This window comes from Phytophthora infestans, genomic scaffold, assembly GCF_000142945.1.
Source record: "Phytophthora infestans T30-4 supercont1.2 genomic scaffold, whole genome shotgun sequence".
Taxonomy (NCBI): Eukaryota; Oomycota; class Peronosporomycetes; order Peronosporales; family Peronosporaceae; genus Phytophthora; species Phytophthora infestans.
The window spans coordinates 5,260,587-5,279,991 of NW_003303757.1; the positions used below are offsets into that span (position 1 = coordinate 5,260,587).

A 19,405-nucleotide genomic window follows, 5' to 3' on the forward strand; every position below is an offset into this window, starting at 1 on the left:
CTTCATTGTTCCAGCTACGCACTGCAGACCATGTTGCTGTGTGAGTTTCCCCACTCGTGAGCGTTATTTTTTCTTGGTAGTTTAGCCAGTCGTAAATATTGAGTTTTCTTCTTCTAGGTTGCAGATTGAGCCTTAACAGCTTCCAATTGTTGCATCAAACGTGCAATCTCTTTATGCAAATGCTTGAGTTTTTTCTGCTCCGCCAAAATTGTGTCACCCGCGTGATCACGTGATCGGATTTTTGCCAGTTCTGTTGCCATGGCCCCAACCTTCTCCACTGTTCTCCAGTTGCTCGCCAGGATTTGCATTATCCGCTGCTCACTTGCTCGATCTTCATCCAGATCCGCGCCTTTGGCACCTGATAATTTGTTACGAGTTGCCCCCATGCGTATTCGTGCCGATAAGTCAACTCGATCCACGGCAGTAGTGACAACTGTGGCATCGTGCAACTCACTCCACTCTGGACGAGGAGTGAAGGCACGTTTCATGTTTGCTGCTTCTTCTTCGAGATCGTTCAATTCTTTCTCCACCGTGACACGTTGATTATTCAGCCCACGTAATTGATTCCGTACGTCAAAGATAGCTTCTGTTCGAGCTCGCAATAAGGCCTTACGTTCTCTGTGCGTTTCTTGAAGAACTTGATGCCTCGCTAGCGCCATTGTGAGCCGTGCAAGCTGCTGTTGCGTGGATGTTTTAGAGCCCACTCGACTCGCTGGAAGCAGTGACGAGGCAGTTGATAATGTTCGAAGATCTTCAAGTCGCTTCACTCGTTGTTTGTTGGCCTGCTCTTCCCTTTTCGCTTCGGAAGTTGCAACAGACATTTGCCGCTTTAGTTCGCTGTGGCGTGTGGTGAGGTCGTTCAAACCAGCGCGGAGGTCGTTGCATGCCCAAGTACGTAAGCTTTTTCGTCGCCCTGTCTCGGCTATATCTTCACGAATATTGGCAGTTGTTGCACTAACATTGGCTCCGGCTGCAATACTGGCACTACTGAGTTTCCGCTCTAAGGATATGTTGCTGTTTACTGCCGATTTCATTGCATGTGCAACAGCTGCCTGGCACTCTTGGATCATTTTTGGAAGCTCATTATTGCGCTCTTCAATTTGCCGAATCTGATTCCGTAACTCCTGGCATGCTGCTCCCTCTTCATGAAACATTTCTTCGGTGCCGCGTAGAAGTTGCGAGTAAAGAATTTTTGGTTGCTGGTTCACTTGGACACTTCCACCATTTGTAGCAGCTGGTGTGAATGGCTGCCAACAAGCAGCTTGCAACCCAGCAAGCATTTCCTGAGCTCCCAAGCCGTCAAAACCCGGGCCCTTTCCGCTTTGTGCAATGACTAAAATTGCTTGTCGAAGTTTGCGAAATGCTTCTTCTAGTGTCAATGGTGAACTTTGCCCGTGTAGGACAGCGTGGTGGTTCTTTTCCACTTGGGCAACTTCTTCCAGCACACGAAGCGACCGAAACATTTCCACGGATGGATCAACATTCTGACGGCCTGTCTGCGCTTCAAAGTGTCGTGGCGACGGCGGTATGGCGGTTAAGTTAGTATGACGTCGAGTCACACGAGCGCGAGTTTGAGCTCTGGCCGATTGCTTGTGATCCATTCGTGACGTCGTAGTTGGCACACATGATGACGGTTGGTAGTAGAGGTGCGCCGTGTCCATGCTGAAGTTGAAATTCCCTTTCGACGAAGGCAACTTAGCAGAATTTAGGCGACGGTATTAATAACCGACTTGGCAACTTTTTTCCGATCTTCAAATGGAAAATTGATAGTCATTGGCGTTAAAGCACAATGCGAGCTCTTCTCTGGATTGGCGCAACGTTGCTTAGTGGAGGACGGTGGATCCACGAAGTGTATGCGGCGGGTGGCCTTGACACAGCCACGGTACGAACGCAAAGCTGGAATTCTCAGTTGTAGGCACTAAAACCTTGCTACTGATTTTGCGAATTTCCAATAGACCGCGGAGATATGTGCTCGAACACAAGAGGAGATTCGGAATCTACTGATCAACAAAGACCAGGAAACCAACGGCGTGGCGGGCAACACTCTGGTGGCAAACGACTGCAAAGAACTGATCGAAGCTGACGTTATGGATGCTCGAAGCGATGAGGATCAGAAGTCGCTATGTGGCAATTCATGCTACGACGCCCTCAACGCCAAGTACAAAATCATGCTGGACAATGATTGCTACGCGAGTGACGACGCCGACGAAGAGGCCAGTGGGAAGCTCCAAGGTGCCGCGTACCAAATCGCCTGCCAAACCAATGTCGACGGGAAATATTGCAGTACGTCAGCACAAAATGTAGTGTTGCTTGGCCACGTATCTGCAGTTTTAACTAGGTTTTTTTACGCCAGTTCCAATGCTAGGCGAGCTGGTAAAGGAAGCCGGAACGTCCTATTCGCTCTGTGACGACATTGTGTCGGAACTCGGCTGCTGCTTCCAGAGTTATCGACAGTATATGTTACTTGGCACCGCTGCGAGTGTCGTCGCCATGGACGAAGCCCAGAAAGAATGCACAGACGACGGCGTCGGAGGTCTGGACCAAATGTGTCCCTGCTCATACAACCAGCATGCCTTCACCACCACCACATTCTGTTCACGTAAGCTGCAGCATCTCCTTACTGCTTCACAGAAATCGATGAACTAACTTGTTGCATCCACAGACGCAACTCGAGTGTATCCACTTCTCGCCGTTTTAGTCACCACAATTATTCTAACGTTATAATAGTCACGCATTAAAATTGGGGTTTAGTAAACCCCCGCCCCACGTTTTTTACCTCACGGTTTGTATTTCTTTTCTTGAAGTTTGTATCCATAGAGCTCATCAGAGCATTATTTTTGAAAAGACCAGTAGACGTGCGCAATGTCACCCCCAAAGGAGAAGGACGTGCTGTCCATTAAGGACGGACATTTCGTGGACCAACATGGCCGTGTCACACTGTTGCGTGGTGTGAATCTCGGTGGCTCGTCCAAGCTGCCTTTCAGTTACGGACACACCGACGATCAGGACATGAGCGACTTCTTCGATGGCGCCGCCTCCGTGTCGTTTATTGGTCGCCCATTCCCTCTAGAGGAGGCGGACTTGCACTTGTCGCGTCTGCAGCGTTGGGGACTCACGTTTCTGCGCTTCATCGTGACGTGGGAGGCCATCGAGCACGCCGGACCAGGCCAGATCGACCACGAATACCTCAAATACATTCGTGCAGTTGTGGAGAAGGCTGCAGACTATAACATGCAAGTGTACATTGACCCGCACCAAGACGTCTGGTCCCGCTGGACGGGAGGTGACGGAGCCCCCATGTGGACGCTGGAATGCATCGGCTTTGAGCCTCGCAACTTCGAGCCCACCAAGGCAGCTTTGTGTCTCGAGACGTGCGGACTACCAGCCTCCAAGTTCCCAAAGATGATCTGGCCGACAAACTACGGTAAACTGGCGTGTGCCACCATGTTCACGCTCTTCTGGGCCGGTAAGAAATACGCACCCAAATGTTACGTGGACGGTGTGCAGATCCAGGAGTATCTACAGTCGTACTACTTGGATTCACTCGTGGCTCTGGCTGAAGCCTTGAAGGGCCTGACGAATGTTGTGGGGTTCGGCACGATGAACGAGCCTTCGAGTGGGTTTATCGGCGTCAAGGACCTCAACAAATCTGTGGGGATCATCCAGAACGGATACGCGCCCACTGCGTTGCAAGGGATGGCGTTGGGCGAAGGTGTGGCGCAAGATGTGGACGTCTGGAATGCGGGAATCAGGACGATGATTCGTGGTAAACCGTCTCGAGTGGAAATCGTGGATCCAAATGGTGTGCGAGCGTGGAAAGAAGGCTTCGGATGTGTGTGGAAAGAGGCGGGCGTGTGGCATTTCGACGCCGAAGGGAAGCCTCAAGTGCTGAAACCGGATTACTTCAGCGACGCTGACTTTGGCAAGGACTTTTACTTGCCATTCGCCAAAACATTCACGAAAAGACTGCAACAAGTCTTCGCAAACGCCATGATCTTCGTTGAGATGCCCCCCGTGGACTTTGGCGACACGGAATTCCCTCAAATAAGCAACGAGGACATCCCGAATGCAGTGAATGCCATGCATTGGTACGACAGCATCACGCTCCTCACTACGACGTGGCGTTCGTACTTCACGGTGGACTTTGCCAGTGGCAAACCTGCATTCGGTAACAAGTCTCTACGCAAGGTCCACCAACAACAACTCGCTCATGTCGCCAGCTTTGGTCGGAACAAGATGAACAACGCTCCGACGTTGATCGGAGAGACTGGCATCCCGTACAACATGAACGACGCTCGTGCGTACATCAGCGGAGACTACTCGGCGCAGATTGAGGCCATGGACAACACCATCTCGAATCTCGAGTCCCAGTTGCTGTCGTACACTTTGTGGAACTACACGGCGGACAACTCGCACGAGTTTGGAGATCTGTGGAACCTGGAAGACCTGAGTATCAGCAGTCCAGACTCGGAAGCGCTGGCGATTCGTCTTGCTGGAGGCCACACGCGACGTCGGGATGATCCTGCGCGTGGCTTAAAGGGATTTGCTCGTCCGTACGCTCGCAAGATCACTGGCGTGCCTCTCAAGTCGACGTTCACTATGGCTACAGCCGAGTATGTGCTGGAGTACGTGTCGGGCAACACGAAAGCGTCAGCTCCGACCGAGATCTACGTGCCGTATGTACGCTACCCGGGTGGCTACCGAGTGACGTCGTCGGATGGCCAATGCACCATCAAGAAGCACGAGAACTACGACATTGTCACGTACGCGCACGACGTCAAAGCCCACAAACACCGTGTCATTGTCTCGCCTCGTACGCCTGGTTGGTGGGGACCCAAGACGCGCCAACGCTCCGCTGTACATCGCTCTGGCCGTCACTGCTGTTGCCGTCCCGCTGCTTACTCTGTACAAGCGTAGATGAGCTGCAGCTGTCGAGAGATGGGACATCAGTGTTAACAACAATATAAGGCGAATATTGAAAAGAGAAACATGTACGTAAACTCTGCTGTTACGTCTTCACGCCGTACAGTTTCGGAACAAATTATTCGTCCACGATCATGTTCTCAGCCTCGTCGGCCTTGTCATCTTCGCTAGACATGGAATCTTCTTCTTGTTGCACGGCTTGTAGTCCCTTTTTGGTGATGAGGTCGAGCATATGAGCAGCAAAGTCATCCAGGAGCACCGGCCACGCTCCGTTCTCGTCGTAGTTGCTTAGATCTGGATTGATTTGGTGGCCAAAGTCCAGCACCTGCAGCCACAGATCCTTCGACACAACGCTGCGTGAGTTCTCACAAACATATTGCAGCCAATGACGGCGCCATGGGAAATGGCCAGGCAGTAAGAGGTCCCAGAGCCCGACAGCCAATTCCAGCGCCAAGCTCTTCTGCGTCGGATCCTTCGAGAACCCAAACGTGAACTGACCATACAAAGTGTCAGTAGGTATTAGCCTTTTAATCACGTACAAAAGATTTACAGTGTAACACACCGAATAAATAGTGGAAAACTCGGCACGATCTCGCATTTGATGCCGCAGAACTGGGAGCTTCGCTCGCAGGACTTCGATCGACTGGCAGTCCAACTTGTGCATCCCACGGTGGAACTCGGAGCGCGTATAGACGCCCATGGTCGCCGACTCCATTGCACAGCTCAGCGCCAACATCACTGGGTCTTGAGCATCGATCTCCAGTGCGTCACACAAGGCCAGGATGCCATCGTCGGTAATTGAAGCCTCCTCCGCTTCCGGATCTGAAAAAATATATAATAAAAAAGTTAAGTAAAAAGTAATAATTTCATATCAGCCATTGGACGTACGTACCTTGGAAGCGAGCGAATGCGGCATCAATTGCAGCTTCTTCAGCTTTCTCGTTTCTCGGCTTCTTGTTGCTACTCGTGTACTGTACAGGCCATGGCAAACGCCGTGTTAGATTGCTGCTTCAAGCTATAGACTCCCGTAATATACCCACAGTGTTGCTCGACCCCCTTTTGGTGCCGCTGTGGCTGCCGCTGTGTCCATTGCTGATCCCCATTTTGGCCATTGCCGCCACGTCTGCCTGATAAGTGGCGTTGGATTTTATCCGCTCCACCAGCTCCGCCTTGCGTCCACTCGTGCGTAGACCTGTTCACAGCTGTGAGCCACTTGTAATATACTTTAAAGTGCCGCGGACTGATACAAAGACGCACCGAACTTGCGGCAGATCTCTGCCAGCTCCTTGACGCGCATACTCGAGAGATCCATGACGGCTTAGAGCGTCGCAGCGCGCTTTCGAGCTGTAGGAGAAAGAAGAGAGGCGGTCAGCTGCTAGCGCTTGAGGTCATGTCGATTCGAAGAGGTGAGAGAAGAAGTTAGCATCCATCAGCTTGAGCATACCAGTGCGGTGTGAATACGGTAGTGATGGATTAGCCACGCAGCTGTGACAAGCCATGTGCAGCTGAAGCCACTGGCTGTTGTCACCAAACTAAAATGAAAATTAGGCTTTGAAATATCACAGCTCCTTGATAAAATTGTCAAAACTTTTAAAAGCTTTGAGAAAATATCACATTCAAGCAATCCTCGCGATGGCAAGCACAGCTCGCCCAAGTGGAAAGCCCAGCGTAGTGGCATCGTCAGAACCCACTTCCTCTTCCTCTCCACGTACAGCAGGCGATATCTTTGTACGGATGTCGCGCGCTCATGGGGTCCGCCGCCGGCGCGAGGACTCTGCAGCCATCGAAATCGAGGAATTGGACTCGCGTACAATGCGCCAGAACTCGTACAACTACTTTCAGCATCACGGGGCTGGATCGGGTCCTTCTTTACTGCACACGTCGACTTTTCGCTCATCTTTGAGTCGCAGTCCGGCGTCCAGGAAGAGGCAGCGGACGCTGGCGGAGCAACTAGACGAGCTGTGTCTACAGGGTCAACGTGGTCGACCCACGAGCGTTGACAGCAATAAGAGCAGGACCAAGAGCGAACGTCGACTGGTGAGAGAGAAAACCAATCAAGAAGCTGCAGAAGTTTCCAGAATTGTGGAGCTAGACGAGCTCGGACGCGAGAAATCCCCGTCCTTGGACGGCAGTGGCAGTGGCAGTGACAGCGACGGAATGATGGACGTCACGGGAGAACAGACAGGATTGAAGGTCTATGGAGACGCGGCAAATGTTGGAGGTCTACGCAGCTTCTTCGCTGCAGGGGCAGCAGAGCGTCATCGACCCATGGACAAAATGTATCGTCACTATGTAGCGGTGGCAGCGCAGACAACGTCTACGACGCCGACGACTCCGCAGGGTAACGAACTGGTGGTTTTTAGACCACCGACAGCGGTGAAGACGCCGTTTACGCAGGATTTACCTGCATATTTGTCGTTGACGCCACACGAATTCGAGAAGCTGTCGATGGCGGAGAAGCGCCAATGGTATCAGGCTCACAGACGCTACATGAGGGAGTTGGATCAGGCTGCGGCGGAGCAGAAGAGTGAGACTAACGTGGAGACGCAGTTGGAAGCGAAGCCGACAGATCCTACGGGTGGATATGAGTTCGTTAGACGCCGAAGCTCCAGTGGGAGCTCGAGTCGGTCGTATCAAGTGCTGGGTGTACCCAGTACGGATGAAGAAGAGGACGGAGCTTTTGGCGGGTTTGGAGAGGATGTGGAAATGATGGAAGATATTGAAGAATCTGCAGCACCGAAGCGTCCACACGCTGCAGGTGCTCTTACACACACGGAATGGTTTACAGATGATGAATTATGAAGTGGGAGTTACTGTGAATTATGAGAACTAAAAAGGGTGGATGGATGAATGACAACGTGTTGCTATTGCTTTTTCATAGCTCCGACCTACATCGTGTAAGCTTCGAGGTATGGACTCACAAGAGCGGCGGCGAGAGCAAGGTAAACAGGCCAGTTGGAGTAGCCCGAGCCCAGAGGCTTAGTAGGGTGCACCACGACGCGATGCTTGTGTGCATGACCGTCATGCAGGTGCTTCACCACGTCGTATCCCTCGTGTTTGTCGATCGTGAAGTGGCCATCCGAGGCAGTCACGCGGTAACCGTCAGGGTAGTGAGCGTACGGCACGTAGATCTCCGTGACAGCACTAGACTCCGGGTCCTTGGACGTGTATTCCAATACATACTCAGCAGCCTTCAAGTTAAACTGCGACTTGCTCGGGATCCCGGCAATTCTGCGTCCATGAGGACGAGCAAACGCGCGAAGGCCACGTGCAGAGTCATCACGACGACGAACCCCGGACAGACGACGCACAAGTGTCTCTGTGTCTGGACTACTGATACTTAGGTCCTCCAGGTTCCACAGGTCACCAAACTTATGCGAGTTATCGGCCGTGTAGTTCCACAGAGTGAAGGACAACAACTGCGACTCGAGGTTGAAGATAGTGTTGTCTAAAGCTTCCACTTGAGCGGAGAAGTCTCCCGTCTCGAAGGCTTGCGCGTGGTTCATGTTGTAAGGAATGCCCGTCTCGCCGATAAGAGTCGGAGCATTCGACATTTTTTCGCGCCCGAAGCTTGCAACGTTTGCAAGTTGCTTCTGGTGCAACGCACGAAGCGCCGCATTGCCAAACGCAGGCGTACCCGTGGCAAAGTCAAGCGTGAAGTACGAGCGCCACGTAGTTGTGAACAGCGTAATCAGATCGTACCAATGCATTGCATTGACCGACAGTGGGATATCCTCTTTCGAGATATCTGGGAACACCAGGTCGCCAATCTCGGTCGGAGGCATCTCTGTGAAGATCATAGCCTTTGGTGAAATGCTCTGGATGCGTTTTGTGAATCTCCTAGCGAACGGGAGGAAGAACTCTGTACCGAAATCGACACCGGCGAAGTAGTCAGGCTTCAAAATCTGGGGTTGACCCTGCGCATCCACGCCCCACACTCCGTGCTCCTCCCAGATGCAACTCGCGCCATCTTTCCAGGCGCGAACTCCCTTAGGATCGACATGCTCGACACGTTTGGGCTTTCCACGCATCATCTCCATGATGCCAGCGCCCCATACTTCAACGTCTTGAGCGATACCCTCACCCAGTGCCATAGCTGAGAGTGGCGACGGAGCGTGGCCGTTCCGGAAACCACCAGAACTCACCAAGTTCTTCGCTCCAATCCACCCGTTAGACGGCTCGTTCATTGTACCGTAACCAGCAACATTGGGGAGGCCCTTGAGAGCTTCAGCCAATGCAGCCAGCGAGTCCAAGTAGTGCGACTGTAGAAACTCCTGGATCTGCACATCGTCCACGTAACATTTGGGTGCGTACTTCTTGCCAGCCCAAAACAACGTGAACATGGTGGCACACGCCAACTTTGCGTAGTTTGTCGGCCAGATCATCTTTGGGAACTTGGAGGCTGGTAGTCCGCACGTCTCGAGACACAAAGCTGCCTTGGTGGGCTCGAAGTTGCGAGGCTCAAAGCCGACGCACTCCAGTGTCCACATGGGGGCTCCGTCACCTCCCGTCCAGCGGGACCAGACGTCTTGGTGCGGGTCAATGTACACTTGCATGTTGTAGTCTGCAGCCTTCTCCACAACTGCACGAATGTATTTGAGGTATTTGTGGTCGATCTGGCCTGGTCCGGCGTGCTCGATGGCCTCCCACGTCACAATGAAGCGCAGGAACGTGAGTCCCCAACGCTGCAGACGTGACAAGTGCAAGTCCGCCTCCTCTAGAGGGAATGGGCGACCAATAAACGACACGGAGGCGGCGCCATCGAAGAAGTCGCTCATGTCCTGATCGTCGGTGTGTCCGTAGCCGAATGGCAGCTTGGACGAGCCACCGAGATTCACACCACGCAATAGTGTGACACGACCATGTTGGTCCACGAAATGTCCGTCCTTCATGCCCAAGATCGTCGTTTCGCGAGCCTCAGGCTCAGGAGCAGGCTTCGTCTGCGTCAGAGACATCTTTGGTCTTTCGGGTCTTGAGCTCTTGAGCGCAAAATGAAAAATGCGGAGACCGCGACGAGGGTGGATACTGTACGCACGCACACGCAGAAGTTGAAACGCGAATCATCCACGCGGATTTGATGGCGTTGACATTCCATCTCCACGTTACCTTGATGACTGTACAGAGACCAGCACCACTCGTCGGCGGATTTGACCGTCGAAAAGCTCACGCGTGACTGCCTTTTCCTGTTGATTCACCCACTTCAGCATCTGACTCATTGACTCGTCACGTCAATGTGCAGCACGATCGCGTGGCCAAGGCGACGCTTCACAAGTCCTCACTAAACTCTGGACTCTTTTTTGGTCTCAAATGTACATGTAACAGGAATCAATTTGTATTGTATTGGTCGCATCAGCTTTATCGACAGAGTGAAAATTCCAGCGGAAGAATTTGTTTATGTGAGGAAATATGACACTCTTCTGCGAGCTTACCACGTCAGGTAGGGCGTGGCAACAGCGATGCCCAACGCCACGTACACGGGAATGTTGCTGTGTCCCACCCAGGCGAATCGCGAGCTCTTGGCAGCTACCGTCTTGGTCTTCTCCACCACGACGCGGTGCTTGTGCGCATGATTGTCGTGCTCGTGCTTGATGATATCGTAGCCCTCGTGCTTTTCGATGGCGCAGTGACCGTCCGACGCCGTCACGCGGTAACCACCGGGGAAGTGGATGTACGGAACGAAAATCTCGGTGGGCTCTGAAGCCCCAGCGCCCTCCGACGAGTACTCGAACACGAAGGTGGACGAGCTCTGTGCGAAGTCGGAGGTAACAATGGATCCTTTCACCTTGCGAGCGTGCGGACGCGTGGTGGCCGCGTTTTTAAGGTCCAGAATGATCTCCTCGCCCGACTCGGACGTGAACACGTACGTCTTGTTGGTGGTTGTGGTCACCGTCTTCTTGGTCGTCTCGCCGGCGCTGCTAGGCTCCTGCGAGTGCACGTGCGTCTTCGTGACAGTCGTCTGTGTGTGGGTGGTCTTAACGGGGGACGAGGACATGGCTATAGGGTCGAAGAGTGCGCAAATCGAGGATAATTCTGGAATGGAATCACCACCAGAGGAGTGTGGCTTCCTCTGGTCCGCAGAGAGGTGGATACATGATTCTGGATTTTGTGGCAGCAGTCATTGATACTTCAGCTCATGTAGTATTTTTACAAATAGAATTGTAAAGTTGGATATTGAAAATACACAAAAGACAGAAATGTAGACGAGACCATCACCTCAACCTACACTTGTCGAATCATCAGCGGACAAAGCTTCTCATTTTAACCATCGCCATTAAACCCACCTGAGCATTTCGGGAAACATACATGTTCAACGCTACCAATGTAAGGAAATGCCGTTCTTTCCGACTAGACACCTATCATACTCATCGTTCGCGTGTTGAAGAAATTATTTACATGTACTACATGAGGTACTACTTTAAGTACGTAGCAGCAGTGCTGACAAGGACTGTATAAACGTTCAAAGTAAAAAACGCGTTAAAACGCCTCCCTGAGTGTATATACGACGAACAAACGTCATTATGGAAAATTGGAACGTCTAATCGCGTGGCACAGTGTACCAAAACTGAATTCAGGGTCTACTCAGCATACCGCAGCAACCCCAATAGAAGCACTCAAGGACCGCTGATGATTCCTCAGGCTGAGTCTCAACAGTGTTGAGCTAACACTCGCCGCGAAGGAGCTGGCTACAGTGTCACTAGACTAGTTTCACGTCGACTATTTGCTCCTGCTCGACGTGGGGAATTAGATCAAAGTCCTCAGTTCCCAAATTGACTCCAACGACGAGAACCTTCTTTCTTCAGCAGTCCACAGAGCCATCTAAACGTAAGGACACATTCAGTGTTGTACTTTATCCCTATTAACCGTTATTAGCTTCTATGCTAAATCATATCACTCATGGGCCGGCCACCAAGAGCTGCTCGTAAGCATTTCGTGAAGGTAGGAGCTCGAAGGGCAAACTCGATCCACTATTGGACCCGCTGCAAGCATTGTCTGCGTGCTCATCAAGCGCGAGCGCAGGCACATCAGCTCCAAAGCCCGTCAAGTCGAGAGCCTTTGCCTGATGCTCTTGTCGGGCGGAAGGAAAATTTCACGAGACACCTTCTGAGGGAACACAATATTGTTGAGGAAGAAGATTAACCTGCTAACGTTTTGCGAGGGCCCCCACCATCTTTGTCACCGCCACCAACGCTTTCCCGACACGGCCAAGTCCGCATTTCCCGTCCTGAAACACCTCGCCTACAAGAGCGCCCTCCCCTGCCGCCGCACGCAAATACTTCACATTCAAACTTTCAGTCAGCGCCAGCTAACCAGACGCCTCGCCGCGAGCAGGGCCGAGAATATCGAAACGAAGACAATGTCGACCCCGATCGCTATACGTGTCTACCCACGAGTAGCTCGTCTGCAGATGTTTATCGGCGAGCGTATACTCCTGCCCAGCAGCGGCAATTTGAGAGGTTTTTGCTGGAGTTTCAGGTATTGTTGGCCTTACCTGATTCATACGTCGAACATCCCGCAACGCTACGCCTTTTTTACTTCCTGAATCCTCTATGTGTGGGGTCAATTCCTCGTCGCCGGACAATTGGTGGTCGTATCCTGGACGAATATGCCAACGAGAACGCCGAGGAAAGCGATGAAGCGCTGCGCGCTACTCAGAAGAAAACCGGAGGGCGCATAAATTTTCTAAGTGATGTGTGGCAAAATATCGCCAAACTGCACTTACTGGGGGTTCATCTCGTTTTGTTTGGAAAATTGGTCATCAAGGGGCTAAAGCCTGTCGGTTCCGAGCACGATGGAGTCGCTCTCGCGCGACAAATGGAAGCGCTCCTCATTGAAATGATTAATGATGGATGGAATGTTGGAGCCGTAATCACTGATGATGCTGGTCAATGTGCGCGTGCACGGCGCATCTTGGCTTGGCGCTGGCCGACTATACACTTCGGCAAGTGTTTTGCTCATGATATCAACAATTTAGTGAAGGCTGTCCTAAAAATCCATGAATTTCAAGATATCGCAGGACAAGCGTCTGCGGCCGTCAAGGCTCTAAATCGGTCATCATCAAAGTGACTCCCACGATTTGAAGAGGTTATGATTACTACCTACAAACTGCGAGGCCAGAAGCCACTTGCTCTGCTCACACTTTGTGATACACGTTGGAACTCCATCCAGGACTGCTTTGCTTCGCTACTCCGAGTAAAGACATCCCTGCAGCAATTCGAAATACGGTATCACACGTATAAAGATCTTCCCAGCGCCGTTAAAGTGTTCGGTCTCGAAACATTCTGGACGTCTCTCGAAGAGGCAGAAAAAACAATCAGGCCGCTTTGCAACGCGTCCTATATCCTCCAACGCGATGAGAACACCTTGGTGGACGTCGTCTTGTGTTATCGCGACATCTTCGACGGTTTTTTTGCTGATCGTTATGCAAACGCACTTGTCAATCTCGTGGAAGACCGTTGGAAAGCCTGCGAACAGCCGTTGTACATGCTGGCGGTGTTTCTTCACCCTTTTCACGTAGAAACAGCCAAGGCACTGCCGTACACCGATATATCTTCCCTCAATGCAGCCTGTGACTTCGCAGTATTTTACTTTCAGCGTTTTTTTCCTGAACGTGATGTTGGAACACTTCGTGATCACATGGACCTGTGGTGCACTGGTGAACTTTACCTTAAAAGAGATAAGAGGCCGTTGAGACCTGAGGAGTTCGAGGACGTCGTAAGATATTGGAGTTACGCAAGAAATATGAAGCCCAAATCCAACCTGCCGGATCTTGCCATTGCGGTACTGTCAATTGCTGCAAATACAGCAACATGTGAGCGCTATTTCAGCGAGGTCGGACGGATTCACACGCCGACACGTAATTGCCTGAAAGCGGATAAAGCTAATAAGGCCGCAATGATGCGGCAAGCTGTCCGAGAAAAATATCGTGAGGAGAAGGATACCGGCTCAGACTCTGATGATGAAGTGACGGATGAAGATAGCGAGGGCAATAAATACGTCGGTCGTATTATCAACGCAGCTGAGCGCCCATTCCGGACCAACAACGGAAATTCTTATGCTACACCATTGCATCAGACTGTCATTTCTCGTCTGCCATTGTCGTTGAGTATCCCACCTTTTACTCGGAACCAGCCACGTGGTGTTTAACGACAGCCGCCTGCCACTACGAGTGGTGTATTGAATACTAGTACTCGAAGTCGTTTTGAACCTGGCAGTTTTGATCCTACGCAAAGATTGGACTTTTCAGGGTGCGATACAACGCACCAGCAGCGTTTTGTTGCAACGGGACCCACTGATGTCGTCACAGCAAGTGACAGCTCTAATGATGACAGCCTCCCAATGGATGCGTCAGCTACGCCCCCTGATAGCGTTATTTCATACTGGTGCTTGCTTTTTGAACAACTATGAGATGAATCGCACTCGACAGCAATTGCTGGTGCCTCTTCGGCGAGCTTAACATTGAGCGATGGCCCAGATAATCGAGCCGAAGACGTGACCATGCAATAAGTTGGTGGTGCTAGCGTGCACATATACGAAGGTGGGGATCTGCCCGTCGACAGTATAGACGACACTGTTGATCGTCGCTCTCGTCCTATTCCTAACTACAACGACCCGAATTTTCCGCAAGAAAAGACTCTCCCAGGACTCTGGGGTCTTAAAGTAACCCTTGTCGATTTGTTTTTCTCTGGCTAGCATGTAGATATCACCGCGATAAATTTATTTTTATTTTGTGTTTCTGTGTCCTTAGACGCAAGTGTTTGAATGTGTGTAGCTTTTTACCACCAGATTCCTCACCGATATTTGCTGCAACGTGCTCATTTGGGTTGAGCAGCTTTAGCGTGCGTGCGGAGATTTTATGCTTGAGGCTCGTCTAAGAAAGAAGAGCGCTCTCCAGAATGAGGAGACTTTCACCGTTGAAAACGTCAGCACGTGCAGCAGCAATTACAACTACGCGTACGAAGAAGAGCGGATTTCATGACGACTAATTGCACTACTATTGGAGCCTACTTTATCGTGTTCAAGGCTCATTATTCAAACTACTTTCAAAGCACGTTTCTCTGGTTGAAGCAGAATGCTGCTTTCAGCTTGACTCTGTGTAGCACGACGTTACGTTCTGCGTCATGTTCACAGCTAGTTGTGTGAACTACTAGGTGAAGACATAGACGTAGTCGCAGCACGGGTCCTACGGGCACGGGAGCACGTATTCAAGGCTAAATTGCACGTATTCTTCGGTTTATTCTTTGCAAACATCTGCAGTAGCTCTGATAAGAAAGAAGACGACCAAGCCCTCATCTAATCATTATCAATATCGCGAGATCCGTCGCGCCTAGCTTCTGATAAGTCCAAAATGTTTATATTTAACCATTTGATCTTCCTTCCTCTTAGGTTATCTGGAATTCCTTTGCAGTGAGATACATTAAAGTCTGAATTCCAAGGCAGACGTATCTTGCCCATCTGCCCCTAAAATCAGACGCTTTCTGCTCAACGGGATTTTAAAGGTAGCTCTGTCAAGGTTTACAGAAGCGGGATCCACGCGCACTGTTGAGATCAACGCTTTGCTTCATACTTTGTTTTTCGATTATCGTGATACAGTAAGCATGCTAAATGCCGACTGCGCTCTGATAATACCACCGGAAACTGCAAGCATAATTTATCTAAGAAAAGATCGAGTGTGATCTATTAAATTAATCTGGTATAGTGGCAATCTTTATCGAATTACACGCAGCAGCAGTATGGTAAACAATTGAGCGACTGGTAGCGGGGATCTGGCAATTCTCTCGGAGATAGGATGTTTGGGTACCCATGTCGAGCTCACCTTCCTTAACCAGGATTCGGCAATGGACTGGTTTTGGCTTCGCGTTCGCGTTCAGCTGCATGATGCATACCACCGCGGCTTCCTCCCACATCGGCAGAGCCGAACACCGCCCGGATTTGTCACAACTAGATGGTACATACGGTCCTGAGCGATACTTCGGCACGAATTAGGGAGATTTCATGAATAAATCCTTGGCATTGTCTTCTGGGGCTGCAATGGCAGCCGAGCACCACCCATCAGATTTTATACTGAATTGCTTCACGCAGGTAGAGAAGGGTGCTAATTATAATCTGTTGTTCTACACCTTTTCAACTTCAAAATGGCGACAGGTAAAATCAAAGTGACAAAACGTAAGTTCAAAGTGACATGACACTGACACTTAATATTTATGGGAGTATTTACGTTTGGAGTTCATTAGATGAAAGAGGCAAAAAGTGGCGGCAACTACTCCCGCCAATTTTGGTGGACGCTGGCTGGCTGTACGGCGTCGATGGAATCAGTGGACACTGTTGCTGCAGTTTGTGGCCGCACTGCCTTTCATTCATTTAGCAGTTCTCACTGTGCTTCCTACCCACACAGCAATGCTGTACGACGACGCTACCGTTCGACGGGTTCTCCGTGCAGCTCACGAAGGCCAAGATGGCGCGATGTCGCGCCATCGTCAAGCTATTCTACGCGTCCCACCGCACCTCACCATCAAGGCGCACCGTGAAAGCTACCTAAAGCTGGCTGCAGACCTCCTCGTACTCGAAGCTATCACCCCAGAACTTTGCTACAAGTGCTCGTTGCACACCATGAAGTTCCATGCGCGTGCGATCCAGATGAAAGATATGCCTGTAGGAGAATAAAGACAATATCAAGAATAAAGACAATATCAAGTTTGGCTTTGCTGGCTCCTATGTTCGATGTCACTTTGAACTTACGTTTTGTCACTTTGATTTTACCTGTCGCCATTTTGAAGTTGAAAAGGTGTAGCACTGTTCACCTGTTAAGTACCTGTGATCCCTACTGGCCTGTTGTCAGTATTGTTCAGCTGTTAGTTGTTCTCGTTTCTGAGTACCCGCATAAAGAATAACCATTTTGATAGTTTTTGTGGAAGGTGCAGGCGTGATATACGGACACCAACTACGAGTTGCAGTGTTACATGTTGAAGGAGACACAATATAATTAATATCTTCATTATTTTTTATTATACGTTGATGAAACTAATTTTTACGTTATTACCTATGCTTTGACGACAAGTAAAAAGCCTCACATATAAAATAAAAAAGTACTTCCATAACGCAACTTCTAGAGACATTGTATGTATCCAGTGGTATGCATCAGTACTATTGAAGCTGCACGCATCTTTTGAATGTGGTTGTGACCTTAACATACTCGAATCGAAAGGTAGATTAAATTGTTAGCAGGTCCCTAGTTCTCAGCACCCGAAGCGCTCGATGCATCTAGCCTCTAATCTTCAAATGTATGGTTGCCACATGAATCATTTCGCCACTTTTGCCTAGTTTGTAACACGAATGTGTAGGTTGTGGGCTCGGTTGACAGCTGTGGCTAGCTGTTCAGCTTCATAATCCTGAACACTACCGTCGTCAAAACGCACCGACCATTTGTACACTCCGTCTGAGAGCCGTACAGCAATGACGTCGCCAATGACCGAGCTGGATTCGGCTGTTTGGTTGGGAGCAACGTTGAAATTGCCCACTATTTTCCATTGTAGTGGCTGTCCCGGTCGCTTGAGAAAAAGTCGAACGAGTCGATTCACCTCATAAAACCCGTCCTCGTTACTCTGTGTTGTCAGGGCTAGACGCCTAGCTTGTGACGGGGTCACACATCACCTTGCGCTAGAGGAAGTTATCTTCCGAGAGTATACAAACTCTCAGTGAACGGCAGTTCACAGGTTCCCTCTTTAATTAAAGAGAGCGAAGTGACCTAAATAAGGTAGATTGTAAACTGAGTATATTTATAGGTAGGTTAAGTTTGTGGTTAATACAAACTATCAGTTACCTATAGAAATGCAATGTCATTTAACCAATGGTTGGTTTTGAATGACCTTGGTACCTTGTACCAAATATCCCGGAGTATGACATGTCATACTCCTGAAGTGTGAAGTGTCACACTTCATGTAACCAGGGTACACTTAGTGCTACGTACCCCGTTACATCCTCCCCCACTTAGGTTCGGTTTACCGACCAATCAGAATGAAGAGATGTTCGTCACAAACTCTCATTCTCAAAGTCGAAAACCATCGACTCGGCCGCGCGAGCGCGGCGGAGGCTCACTTTACAGTTAGAGCCTCGAGCAGCAACCTGTGCGCTCTTCGTCAAGGTCTCCACTTCGACCGTTAACATGCCTCGTGGCACTGCTAAGAGCGGTGCTAAGACACGCTCCAAGGCTGCAGCCGGTAAGGCGCAGGCCAAGAGCACTAAGCCTCACGGCAAAGGCTCTGCACTTAAGGAGGCTACTCAGGTGGCCTCCGAGGCTATCGGATCCTCGGGTGACGCGGCTGCGGACAAGCGCGCAAGCAGGCGCCGCAGTCCGTCGCCCTCGTCTTCAGACAATCGTCCGAACCCTCGGTTCGTAGAACGTGAGTTCAACTCGGGCAGTGAGGACGATGCCGAGTCCGAGAGCACTCATGATGCTCCTGCGGGCTCTGTGGGAGGGCACAGCCCAGTGCCCAGTGAGCACAAAGAAGACAGCGTGCAGTCGTCCCCTAGTGATCACGGTGATCACAGTCCCAGGACCTCTGTGCGCTCTGAGAGTCCGGCCGTTAAGGCTAAGGGCACTCCCAAAGCCGGTGGCGATGAGGAAGGGAGTCCTCGCAAACGTCTCTCGCTTGCCGAGGGTCTTGCGCGCGCTAAGGCCTCTAAAGCCGAAGGCGCCAAGCCCTCAAAGAAGCGTACCGCCTCTAAGTCTCCACTCCGCGAGGAGAAGGAGACTCGACGCTCCTATCAGAGTCTCTTCGGCTCCTCGGATGAAGAGGAGGAGAAGGAGGAAGAAGAGGAAGAGGAGGGTGCCATTGTTGAGCCCCGGGAGGTCTCGAATGACCTCGACCAGCAGCAGGAGGATTTCCAAGCTGCCCAGCGTGTGCGTGGGGGTTCGGTGGCGGCACCCGTCAGCCAGGGAGCTGCCATCAACTCAAGAGGGTATTGGCCTCCCGAGGAGAGCTCTGGGGCTGACCTCTTCTTAGAGCTTCTCGTCGCTCCTCGTGGCCTTGTGGGCGGCCACACTTCTAGGGGCATCTATGAACGAGCCCTTGTTCAGAAAGAACAGTTGTTCGTCGACAACGTGGAGGCTGCTCGGTGTGTGCTTCTCGCGCCACACCGCATTCCCCTTAAGGACTTCACGACTTGTCGTAAGAAGCCCGAGACCCGGGGTGGTCTCTATCCTGTTTGGGGATACCCCTGGGTTATGCCCGAGAACTGTCCCACATGGAGTTCTTGTGAGGACATGTTCTGGGCGTGGGTGGAGACTCTCAAGTACTCGCCCACGGAGTTATGGGAACTCCATGAAGATCAGCAGCTGTCCCACATCCTGGACCAGCGTGATCTTCGTGTGAGGTTTGCCCACTTGATCAGCAAGCGTATGCTGCCAAGGGACATCCTGAAGCGCGCGGCTTCTAGCGCTCACGATGAGCGCGGGTACGGTATGTATTCATCATCCGTACCCCGT

General features: G+C 51.0%; 7 protein-coding genes across 7 annotated transcripts; 2 read left to right on the top strand and 5 right to left on the bottom strand.

Annotated features, from left to right (window-relative positions):
* Positions 1-113: 113 nt before the first annotated feature.
* On the bottom strand, positions 114-1,280 carry PITG_01959 (uncharacterized protein; the record flags this gene model as incomplete). Its single annotated transcript, XM_002908502.1, has 2 exons — positions 114-917; positions 1,023-1,280. 2 exons carry the CDS (start codon positions 1,278-1,280, stop codon positions 114-116), a joined length of 1,062 nt encoding a protein of 353 aa, XP_002908548.1.
* Positions 1,281-2,841: 1,561 nt separating this feature from the next.
* On the top strand, positions 2,842-4,921 carry PITG_01960 (uncharacterized protein; the record flags this gene model as incomplete). Its single annotated transcript, XM_002908503.1, has 2 exons — positions 2,842-4,763; positions 4,840-4,921. The coding sequence occupies 2 exons, from the start codon at positions 2,863-2,865 to the stop codon at positions 4,919-4,921; spliced, it is 1,983 nt and encodes a 660-aa protein (XP_002908549.1).
* Positions 4,922-5,168: 247 nt separating this feature from the next.
* Positions 5,169-6,268, bottom strand: PITG_01961 (DCN1-like protein; the record flags this gene model as incomplete). Its single annotated transcript, XM_002908504.1, has 6 exons — positions 5,169-5,248; positions 5,293-5,416; positions 5,486-5,745; positions 5,816-5,894; positions 5,964-6,115; positions 6,181-6,268. The coding sequence occupies 6 exons, from the start codon at positions 6,233-6,235 to the stop codon at positions 5,169-5,171; spliced, it is 750 nt and encodes a 249-aa protein (XP_002908550.1).
* Positions 6,269-6,657: 389 nt separating this feature from the next.
* Positions 6,658-7,725, top strand: PITG_01962 (uncharacterized protein; the record flags this gene model as incomplete). The annotated part of the gene is made up of 3 exons (XM_002908505.1): positions 6,658-6,895; positions 6,995-7,215; positions 7,264-7,725. The coding sequence occupies 3 exons, from the start codon at positions 6,658-6,660 to the stop codon at positions 7,723-7,725; spliced, it is 921 nt and encodes a 306-aa protein (XP_002908551.1).
* An 86-nt stretch (positions 7,726-7,811) lies between these two features.
* Positions 7,812-9,905, bottom strand: PITG_01963 (uncharacterized protein; the record flags this gene model as incomplete). Its single annotated transcript, XM_002908506.1, has 1 exon — positions 7,812-9,905. The coding sequence occupies one exon, from the start codon at positions 9,813-9,815 to the stop codon at positions 7,812-7,814; it is 2,004 nt and encodes a 667-aa protein (XP_002908552.1).
* A 334-nt stretch (positions 9,906-10,239) lies between these two features.
* Positions 10,240-10,915, bottom strand: PITG_01964 (uncharacterized protein; the record flags this gene model as incomplete). The annotated part of the gene is made up of 2 exons (XM_002908507.1): positions 10,240-10,813; positions 10,874-10,915. The coding sequence occupies 2 exons, from the start codon at positions 10,913-10,915 to the stop codon at positions 10,349-10,351; spliced, it is 507 nt and encodes a 168-aa protein (XP_002908553.1).
* Positions 10,916-12,687: 1,772 nt separating this feature from the next.
* PITG_01965 (uncharacterized protein) lies at positions 12,688-15,043 on the bottom strand (the record flags this gene model as incomplete). Its single annotated transcript, XM_002908508.1, has 5 exons — positions 12,688-12,850; positions 13,355-13,615; positions 14,185-14,239; positions 14,716-14,791; positions 15,032-15,043. The coding sequence occupies 5 exons, from the start codon at positions 15,041-15,043 to the stop codon at positions 12,688-12,690; spliced, it is 567 nt and encodes a 188-aa protein (XP_002908554.1).
* Between the last annotated feature and the right edge of the window lie 4,362 nt (positions 15,044-19,405).